The sequence below is a fragment of the Euprymna scolopes genome, chromosome 10 (assembly GCF_053919585.1).
Source record: "Euprymna scolopes isolate OS-2025 chromosome 10, ASM5391958v1, whole genome shotgun sequence".
In the NCBI taxonomy this organism is placed as follows: Eukaryota; Metazoa; Mollusca; class Cephalopoda; order Sepiida; family Sepiolidae; genus Euprymna; species Euprymna scolopes.
The window spans coordinates 4,061,108-4,072,467 of NC_136491.1; the positions used below are offsets into that span (position 1 = coordinate 4,061,108).

At 39.8% G+C, this 11,360-nt stretch overlaps 1 protein-coding gene across 1 annotated transcript; it reads left to right on the top strand.

Annotated features, from left to right (window-relative positions):
* Positions 1 to 1,729: 1,729 nt before the first annotated feature.
* LOC145286364 (uncharacterized) lies at positions 1,730 to 3,601 on the top strand. The gene has a single exon (XM_080135298.1). It carries the CDS (start codon positions 1,730 to 1,732, stop codon positions 3,599 to 3,601), a length of 1,872 nt encoding a protein of 623 aa, XP_079991424.1.
* The last annotated feature ends 7,759 nt before the right edge of the window (positions 3,602 to 11,360 follow it).

Genomic DNA, 11,360 nt, shown 5'->3' on the forward strand with positions numbered 1-11,360 from the left:
TCGTACGGAGCGAGTGAAGTTTCTGTGAATTGCCTTTTGGATACAGGCAGTGGGCGTACATATCTGTCTTCTCGTATTCTGGGATATCTGTGTCCGGATGAGCCCGTTGGAGCCCAGTGCCAACATAAGCTGTCTACCTTTCTTGGGGAGTGTCTACAACAATTTACGGAGGTAGTATTGGAGACCGACTTGGGTGCAGGAGACACGGTGGGGTGTCCGGTTTTGGTGTCTGGCACTCTCGATTTATCGATTCGGTTGCGGAATTATCATCGATGTTGCACTCCTTCAGAAACATGGGCTGCTCACTGGCCGGCCAGTTCGAGGAGGGAACCGATTTAATAACTATCGAGGGTGTGATTTGCCTGGACCTGTTTCAGCACCTAGACCCCTTTAAACTGGTCCCGTGTTTGGGGGGTTGGGCCTTCTCGGTCCCGTCTGGATTAGTCCCGTTCGGAGATCTCGACTCCTTCATTTCGGATAATATACCCTCTCGTGATACGACTCATCTGTCCTTTAATACTATAATGGAGCATACTCCGCAGGTCGAGGCCTCCCATCTGTGTTTTGTGTTGGAGGCTCGACCTACCTATTTTGACCCCTTTGAGGATTGCTTTCCTGACAGTGCTGTCCAAAGAGGACTGGAACAGATAGTGAGCCTGGAGTCCTTAGGAATACCTGACCAAGAGGGGTTCTCTGAATATGATCAGGAATTAATACAAGGGTTTGAGGAGACTGTGGAACTACGCGATGGTAAATACTATGTGGAGCTCCCCTGGCATCAGGATTGATTAGAAAAGGTGCCCTCCAACCACGCAGCATCATTGCGCATCCTGGACCGAGTAGCCTCGAACTTAACAAAGAAAAACCGATATGCCGAATATTTGGAGGTATTCAGGCAACAGCAGAGAGAGGGTATCATTGAGGAAATTTTTGTCTCCCCTCAGGAGTTTGATCAATACATTTGGATACTGCATAGACCTGTTTTAAGACGGATCCAACGACGACAACTAAAATTAGACCAGTTTTCAACTGCAGTTTGAAGACTGGAGGCGGACTGTCCCTAAACGAAGCGGCTTATTCGGGTGTCAACCTCACTGGGGACATTTTAAAACTGCTGTTGGTCTTTAGAACAAACCATTACATTCTGTTAGCAGACATCCGTCGTGCATTTCTGACGATTCATCTTAAATCGGAGGCTGACAAGAACCGGTTTTGCTTCTTTCTGAGGGAAGGAAGTTTCCTGCGTTGTTTCCGGTATACCACCTTTATTTTTGGTTTTACCTCCAGCTCGTTTATATTGGGATGTATCTTGAAGTTGCACGCGGCCAAATACCCACTGGATGCCTGCCGCCAGATGATGGCGGAAAAGTTTTATGTGGACAATCTTGTCGCTTCTGTGGCTGATCGGAATGATCTGTTTCCATTGTACTCTCTTGTTCGGAAACGCTTACAGGAGGGAGGTTTCATCATTCAGTCTTGCAATACCAATTGCGAGACCCTCCGTGCTAGAATGGAGCAGGACAGCACGTTGAGCACCCATTGAGAGCAGTGGGAGAAGGTCCTCGGGTATCGCTACTCCCCGCTTACCGAAGAATTGTTCGTACCCCATACTGAATGTGATGCCAACGCATCAAGCAAAAGGAGCATCCTTTCGGAAACAGCTAAGGTGTCTGACCCACTGTCTCTCTATTTGCCTGTCACTATCAGGAGTCGTATACTTATCAGAGCTATGTGGAAAGATGGTATGGACTGGGACGATATCGCCTCTCCTGCCACCCAGAGTGTCTGGAGAGAACTTGCCGGGGAACTTTCAAGGTTGGGTGACCTACACTTCGACCGAAGGACCATAGTGCCGGAGCTGCCCGGGGAGATGCACATCTTTTGCGACGCCTCCAAGGATGCCTATGGGATGGCTGTTTACATCGTACAGGGTGGTAGGTCCTCCTTGCTGTTCGCAAAGGCCAAGGTCGCACCCATGAAGGACAAAACCTTGCCGGTTTTGGAACTGATGGCGGTCTTTCTTGCCTTCAAGTGTCTCCCCTCGATTTTAGACAACTGTGAGGGGTTCATACCAACCAACTTGTGTGTGGCCACAGACGCTCAGGTTGTGCTGTCTTGGCTCCTCTCCCAAACCATGGCTTCCAACAACATTTTCGCCAGGAATCGATTAAGGGATGTGCTAATGATGAAAACTGAGTTAGAGACTCGCTATGGATTGCAAACCTTCTTTAAATACGTGAACACTCAGTCAAACCCTGCTGATTTGATAACGAGAGGCATATCCTTAAGGAGGTTCCGTTCCTGCCTAGACTTTTGGCGCCTAGGCCCTCCGTTGCTTGGCGGTGGGATCTCTCAGTGGCCGGAGCTGGATCTGACTTGCTTAAGTGGGATGTGTCAGCAGATGGCCCGAACTCCGGCAAATTGTTCTATCTCTCGCGAGCCGGGATGTGCTTCTGTCGTGTCCTTTGATCGTTTTTCATCCTTCTCCCTTTTATTGAGGGTCACATCCTTGGCTTTTAGGTTCTTAGCTATCAGACTTCACCGTCAGTGGGACTGCGAATCCAGGGCAGCTACCTACCTTATGAGGACTATGCAGCAGCAAGGATTTCCTGCGGAACTTGAATACCTAAGGAGGCCTGACGGGGATCACCTGCCGGCTAGGGTTCGCGACTTAAACCTTTACCTGGATCATGATGGGCTGATTCGTTCGAAGGGTAGGATCGACTCTTCCTCACACTACGATTATGAAGTTAAGAACCCCGTCTTGATAGCAAAACAGCACCCTGTGACACGGCTCATAATCATGGACTGCCACCTGGGGACCGGATCAACCGGTTACTGGGTGCCCCAGGGAAGGCAAGCTGTTAACCTAATATTAGCTGAATGTTCGACGTGTAAACGTTATAACTCTAAGTCATCACCGCCGAAAGCTTCAGCCGACCTGCCTTCACATCGGACTGACTTCTGTACCCCATACCAACACACCAGGATCGATTTTACCGGCCATCTGTGGGTGTGGGATGGGAAAATAAAAATAAAAATGTATCTGTTATTGTTTACTTGTCTGAACATCAGGGCCGTCCACATAGAAGTGGTACCAGATATGAGCGTCTCCTCCTTCCTACAAGCTCTGATCCGTTTCACAAACCTGAACGGTGTCCCTGAGGCCTTATATAGCGATAATGCTAAAACTTTCAAGGGAGGAGGGCGACTCTTCAACCGGCTTGTGCTCTGCAAGGATTACCAGGACAGATATGGTCCTAGCAACATGAAACTGAAGACTATTCCGCCCTTTTCACCTTGGTATGGAGGGGCATGGGAAAGGTGTATTCGAACTATAAAAAACTGTCTGTATAAAGTTGTTGGAAGAGAAAAATTGAACTATTTCTCTTTACTTACCATCATTTCCGACATACAGAGGTCGGTCAACAACAAACCTCTTACTTACATATCGTCGGCTGACAAGGATGTGACTGCCATTACGCCCAATATGTTCCTCAGAACTAATAAGTGCCCTGGATTATTATTCAGGTTGGATGAAGAGGCTCCTTCAGTTCCTCTCGGCCGATCCGTACTCTGCAGCTTAGAGACCAATGCCTGAGTAGATTCAACGAGCTCTGGTACAAGGAATACCTTCTGGAGTTGGGAAGAAAGACCCCTGCGCCATCTCGCCCCCAATCGGGAGATCGGCTTTGGAAGGATGATGTCGTTCTTATAAAAAGCCCTCTGAAGCCCAGGCCCTTTTGGGCGTTAGGTACTGTTACCGAGCTCGTCCAAGGCAACGACAACGTCGTTAGAGCGGCTCGAGTCAGAAGGGCTAATGGTCTGGTAGAAGTACATTCTCTAAAACACCCATATCCCCTCGAAATCTCCTTGAACTCCCGCTGTCCTGTTGATGCTTCTCTGGAGGAAGAGCCTGCTTCGCCATTGGTAGCTGAGGCTGAAACCTGGTTGTGCTCTAGCTGCAATCATCTTACACAGAACCTAGCCATGATCGCCTGTGACGCGTGCAACAGGTGGTACCACTTCAGATGTGTGGGAATCGACCAAGAACCTCCAGAAAGACAAAAGTGGTACTGCCCTGAGTGTGAGCCCCAGAGAAGGCGTAGAGGCAGGCCGAGTCTGCTTCCTGCATAATGATTCGTGCCTTGGACCCCATTTTTCCCCTTTTTTCTTTTTCTTTTTTTTTCCTTTTGTTGGGAGCGTGTGGAAAAAAAGACAAGTACCATGCTTAAAATTCTTCTCTAAACATAAACGCCCTGCCTTACCGAAAACCTACCCCTCATTTTATGTGTGTGCCGTGATAATGAATCAAATTAAACTTCCAATATCATGGTGCAATAGTGTAGAAAAAAATGGAGGCTACTTACGGATGGGTGTCGCTGTCCGTCGGGGGGTAATGAACCAGCATGAGCAGATCTGTCTCACCGCCTAAATAGACTAAGGGAGTGGTGGGAGGCTATTTCCTACTGGTTATAAAAGGCAACCTACAACCATTCCCATTAATTTCTCTTCTTCTTCTTCTCTTGTCACTTCGCTGAGTAAGTTTACGCGAGCGAGGCTAGAGTTTTGATTCCTTTTTCTTTTGATCTGTTACTTGTCCCCATTGGTTAGGGGCGCAGAGAGCATTCTTTGCAACCCCTGACGACAGTGAACTACCGGATCCTGGACTTCTTTCAACATCAGTGCTTTAAGCAATAGAATTCATTTCGAACTCGCCCCTGTGATAGAAAAAAAACTACTGTTTATTATAGATGTCGAACTTTTCGGCTTGCGTGTTAATAAAAATTACCAAAGACACTTTATATTAAGCTGTGTAAGGTATTAAATTTAATCAAAATTGCCTGTTCCTTCTTTCCTTGGATTAATTGGATTATCGATTATCGATACTTAACGAAAATATTCCGATAGAAATCTTATCTAAAGACATTGGCAAGTATATAAAGAATCCTCGTATGAAATTTCACAAAAGTCGAGCCAGCCATTTTTGAGTCCATGGTGAAACGAACTCTCCCTACATGTGTCCAACAATAACACATATATTTATGGATAATAATAATTAGGGCTATGACAAGAGAATATTCTTATCATTGTATTGACTCTCGAGTATATATCCGACACATTTCGATACAGGCAATCAATCGAGAACCATATCACACTATATAAAAACATATAAGATAATAACTGATATATACCCGAAATTCAAGATAATGAAAATAATATTCTCTTGCCATAGCCCTAGTAATCATAGAGTGTACTCTGTAATGAGAAAAGACGAGCACAAGTTCAAACTCTATTACTTTTATCTGTCGTCCGCTGATGAATGGGATAATGTTTACAGGGAGTTTGTCACAATTCTTCCCTTATTGAAATTTATTAGTAACAGGTAAACATCAACATCAATGATCTCCCAAAACACATACTTAAATCATTCGTTGACATATATGCTGATGACACGACCATCTATGGCAACACATCAAAGGCCGTAAATGACAAAGTTCTCTCTGATTCTCTCTCCTCTGATCTTGAGCGAGTGGTGCAATGGGGGAAGAGGTGGCTGGTCACTTTTTAATGCATCTACCACCAAGCTTCTATCTTTACATTATCAACGCTTTTATCCCCATCTGGCATCAATTGAAATGGAGGGCTCTCGTCTTGGGGGGCTTCATGTTTTGACAAGCTTCTGGGATTGCTCTTTACTCCTGATCTGAAATGGAACCCGTACATCAAATCTGTTGCCAAGGTATCTGGAAAAATGGTGGGATCCTTCTACCGCTCCAAAAGATATCTCATTTCTGATGCAATTATCTATCTGTATAAAAACAAAGTACACCCAAGGATGGAGTACTGCTGCCACATCTGGGCAGGAGCTGCTAAAAACAGCCTATCCTGCCTTGACAGAGTAAAAATAGACTTCGTAGCCTATTGGGGGATGCCATTTTCTCTTCCCTGCAACCTCTCTCCTACAGGAGGAGCGTTGCGATCCTGTCATTTTATTGTTATTTCCATGGGAAGGGCTCGTTTGAGCTCCAATCTCTGGTCCCCCCCTCGCCAATCTATCACGAAAAACACGTGCCCAGCTGAAACAACTGTCAAAGATTTTTCCCACTCTTTATCCGTGCCTAAATCAAAAAACGTAGATTTCATGAACAAAGCTTCTTTCTTAGAAGTGCACGCCTGTGGAACTCTCTTCCGTTTGCCTGTTTCCCACCTGACTACAACTTATATGTCTTCAAGTCCAACATAAACAAGTTTCTTAATAAACCGCCCCCCTTAAGTAGGGCACTATATCAGATCTCCGTTACTAACGATTACTACGATATTGTACATGCAATAACCCTTATCCCTGAGTGGCCTTCGGCCCTTGATAAGTGGTGATTCCATGGAAAAAAAGTCATATGGGATAAAACCTAAAAATAGACGAAAATAAACGACACACATCTCAATATCTAAAAACAGGCATTCCTTATCTGAGTAAAGTTTATACGAAGCACATATTTTCTTTCAATAATGATAACGAGGTTGAACCGATTACTTTAAACACGAAAAGCTGATAAACTCGTAGATTTACTGCTGCATCAGGTTTGGGTTTTTCCGAATCATTTCTACTCAAATAAAAACCAAAATTAAAAAGAAAGTAATTTATGATGTATTTTTAAATGTGGTTATTAATTAGACGATTCGAATGCAATCAAACAATCTGAAATTTACATTGTGAGTACTTTTTTATACGTTTTTTTTTCATATGTATCAGAGTTTTTTATTATAAAATTAATTGCTGAATGTTATATAATATTTCCTTCATCATTTAGAGAAAGTCGTATGATATTGAGAGGAAGAGTGAAAGTAATTTAGACGTATATTCCCTTTTCATTTATTTTCGGGTAAACAGAGAAACAACTTCGGAAGCAACCATTCTAATAATTCTTGTGAATACAGATACCATTAAGAAAATTAAAAATGAAAAAAAATCATAACTATGAGAATTGTTTGGGTGTATATCAAAGCACAAGAACAGGAATATTTTGCGTAATTTTGTTTCGGGGTAATCGAAGTCTTTCTAGTTGTCGCATTCTGGAGCCATCTCTGTCTAAAGAGCCGATCGAGAGCAAACCCAAAAACAATACTGAGAAGGAAATCGTCGAAAACTACGCGACCGGAACAATATTTTTTATTTTACTTAACTAATTGCATTAATTTTTATGAGTGGATTTGGCTTCTGGCTCTAACGCCAGGGTAGACACTTTGGCTCAGATGTCGGATAAAAGGTATTACTCTAGATAAATACCGGTATCTTACAATTAGATTACATGTGTATCAGCAAATAAGATAGACACCCTTTCTTTAGAACTAACAATGCTTTTATGATCTATCAATTATAAACTTAATGCAGAAATTTTAACGTTTTCACGACTGAGCTAATGTACCATACACATATTGGCGAATATATATGTGTGTGAGTGTATGTGTGTTGGATATATATATATATATATATATATATATATATATATATATATATATATATATATATATATATAATGAACTCATTTTTTCCACGGATTTTAACCTTAATAGGATTAAAAATCAAGATATTTTATGCAAATATAATATGCACAAACGGCAGAACAATATCTGAGGTGTGTTATAGGCTTATTATTTCTCAAATTCCTCGATAATCTTAGATTTCTATACTTTTTCTGCTGAGAAGTCACGGCCAAAATCGGTTAAGATCAATGGAAGTGGTAAAATATTTTCTCTCTAATAAATTCCTCCTCCCCCTGCCACACCTTAACACCGTTTGGGGATCGTTCACAAGGAACAGTTGAGAAGAGAACACCGGTTTGGCTTCGTAGTTCTTTCATGTGAATTTATTTAAAATCACTAAACTAAGCTGCAGTGCTCTGTGGCGTAGTGGTTAGCGTGCTGGACAATTCACATTATATTTTCCCGTTCGCGCCGACCTACCGTAGTCGTTTTTTTTGTTTTTGTTTTTTCCTAAACAACTGAGATGGACTTTTCTTGGTGGCCGAACTGCAAACGTTGCAGATGTTTTTTTTTTTGTTTTTTTTTCACACTTTATTTTCCTACTTTTACTCATGACTCCGGGTTTGATCCTTCCTACTTACCTACCATAACATTTTTTAAGACTCCCCCCGTCCCGGAAACAAACACTCGGGCAACGCCGGGTACCCCCGCTAGTATATATATATATATATATATATATATATATATATATATATATACCTATTTATAAATAAGTTTGATGATTGACGTTAAATTCTGTAAATCAAATATATATCCACATATATTTAAGTTAAGTATTTATTGTTTGAGACAAAGAATATATAGAGAAACATTATGTTTATTTCCTTAATTCATAGATTTTCAATAATGGCTCACAAGAGGAAATGAAATGCAATTACCAAAATGTTCAGCTATGAATTATTAAGTGTTTTGTTTTTCAGCACATATAATGAAAATGTTTTTTTGAATGGAGAATAAGAGTCATAGAAAAAAAAGGATTTCGCAAAACCTGGGCAGTTCAATATTTTCCGAGATATTATTAATATTCCTAACACTGAACATTTTGCTAATTGCATTACATTTTCTCTGATGATATGAGCCCTTATTGAAGATCCATGGATAAATTTATTTATATATATTTTGATTTACAGAATTTTAATTTAATCGTCAAACTTATATATTGCTTTTTTTAATATTCAACTTCACCTTTTTGGCTAGAATCATCCTGAAAGTATTACCTCAATGTAATATCTGACAGGATAATTCACTTGATACCTATATGTGACTTTTTATATATATATAACATGACAATTATCTCCCCTTAAAATATGTAATAGTAATATTCTCTATATATAAACCGTAGCGTCTTTAAATCAAAAATACGCTAACGGAAACAATTTATTACACGAGCGTCCCTCCCCCTTTTAAAATTCATCATTCAATAAGATAAAAAGCTATAGCAAACATCTAAATGACTATTTTAACCACAGTTCCTGATTTCAAAAAACGAAAAATTAAAAGGTAAATATCTCTATATATTTTTAAAGCAAATTTACTATGTAAATTCAAAAATATATATTTTTCTCTACTTATTTCTATCTCTAACCCATATTAATGTTCTTATAAATTTTAAATCCATACCTTTTATTTCAATTTTTGAGATTCATCTGCCTTACTTTTAATGCTAGGTTTATTTATGATGTATTTTAAATTCAATAAAAACCCTTCAAAATTTGCTGATGAGGAGACCTTGCTTATCAAAAAACTATATATAATTATTGTACATAACTTGATGTATACCACAATAATAAGCATTGTTTTCCGAAACGATCGTACAGATAATTGATTTTGTTGTTGTTCCTTCTTATGAAACGGATTTTTAATTTAATTAAAATTTGATTTTTAAATTTTAAATTATCAATCACATTACTTAATATATATATGCACATATATATATATATATATATATATATATATATAAGTTTATTTGGTTATAATTAAATTCTGAAAAAACAACATATAGACACATATATTCGAATTAAGAATTTATTATTTGAAAAAAATGAATATATAGAAGGGATTATGTTGATTTCCTTAATCCATGGATTTTCAATAAAGGTATATATCATCAGAGGAAATGAAATGCGGTTAGCAAAATTTTCAGTTGTGAATAGACGCTATTTTGCTTTTCAGCACAAATATTGAAAATAGTTTTTTAAGTGGTGAATGATAATTATATGGAAATAATTATAGGAAAAGGGAATTTGATACAGCCTGGGTAGTCCATTATCGGAAGGAGTACAATGTCCTCCGGGGTTCTAAATCCAGGTAGGCAGAATATTCGTGCAGGGGAGAAGGCAGCAGTTCCATATAACAAAAAAGCGTGGTTGCTCCTTATTGATTTTCCGAAAGGTATATGGGGCAGCCGTATTCGTTGGTGCGTTGAGTGTGTTTTGGTAGATGTAATCCAACACCTTTTTAGGTGTTGATACAGTATATCAGATGTTAAATGGATATCATGCCATTGTATATATCCTCGTGGGTAATAGAATTTGAGCATTGAATTATATATGCAAAGGACCTCGAAATCAATGGTATGGGTAGCAGAATAATCCGGGAGATGATATTCAGAACGATGCATTGGACGTCTACTTCTGGTGAGAATCCCGGTAACGTGTTGGTCAGCTTTCTTGTTGATAGTGGGTGAGGGAAGCCTTTTAGATGAGGGAAAGAGGAGGGTGGGGTGAAGTAGAGAGGGTAAAGAGAGAAGGGGGAGTGTTAAGATTGGGTGAGCAGGCAGGTGCTTGATGGAATTTCTTCGGGGGGGGGGGTTGTATTTTAGTGTTCAGTGTTGACCTCTTAATTTTAAGTTAAAATGGGACATGGATATTCTTGTGATTTTAAATGGGATTGTGTATGAGATGGAGAAGTGAGTTTAAGGTTGTGTGCTTTTAATTTTGAGGGTATATTAAAAAGTAACTTGATTAACTGAGATGCAGTTTGTCCATAACGCTTGTTGTTGTAGTGTAATATGTTTAATCAAATTTATTTATAATGTATATATTTCTGTTTGGAGGCGATCTATTGATGAGTTGGATTTGCTGTTCGTTGGGTTGGAATCGATGTTTGAGTGAATGCTTTATATACTGTGGTTAATTAGCTATTTTTATAATAGAGGGACTTGATGCAACTTCGAAGCTGGGCGTGAGGTTGTCCAAACGTGGATGAATGTAACTATTTATATAATAATAAACTGCATATCCATCTGTCAAACCTGAACATAAGCGCAGATATAAGCACATATACACCGACAGACACGCATACATACGCATATATACACATACACACATACATGTGTATATATATATATACATACATATATATAGCATATACATACGCACACATACTGATCGATACCATGCATACACACATACACACTTAAATACACATTCATCGTCATTATATCCATGCACATGTGTACACAATTACATATATACACATCATAAAACATACTCGCATGCACACATATAAAACAACGCATACACAGGGAACTACATATAAATCCAGGCGCGCCTGCATGCGCGTGTATCGGGTGTACAGCCGCGTCCATATACACGGCCGAACATCCCAATAATCATGAGCAAACATGCAAGACACACCCGCACATGCATACCATCGTATACATACGGCAAATAAACATATCTACATAAGTATTATGCCCATACAAAGATAAAGGCGCGTACACTGATATATCTACACCTACAAATACAACGAGTGTGCACCTCACAGTTAAACATATACATACATCAACAAATAATCGGGATTGTCTAATGATT

Excerpts from the sequence above, each read along its gene's own strand:
- LOC145286364 (XM_080135298.1), top strand. The coding sequence starts at position 1,730 with ATGTGGAAAGATGGTATGGACTGGGACGATATCGCCTCTCCTGCCACC.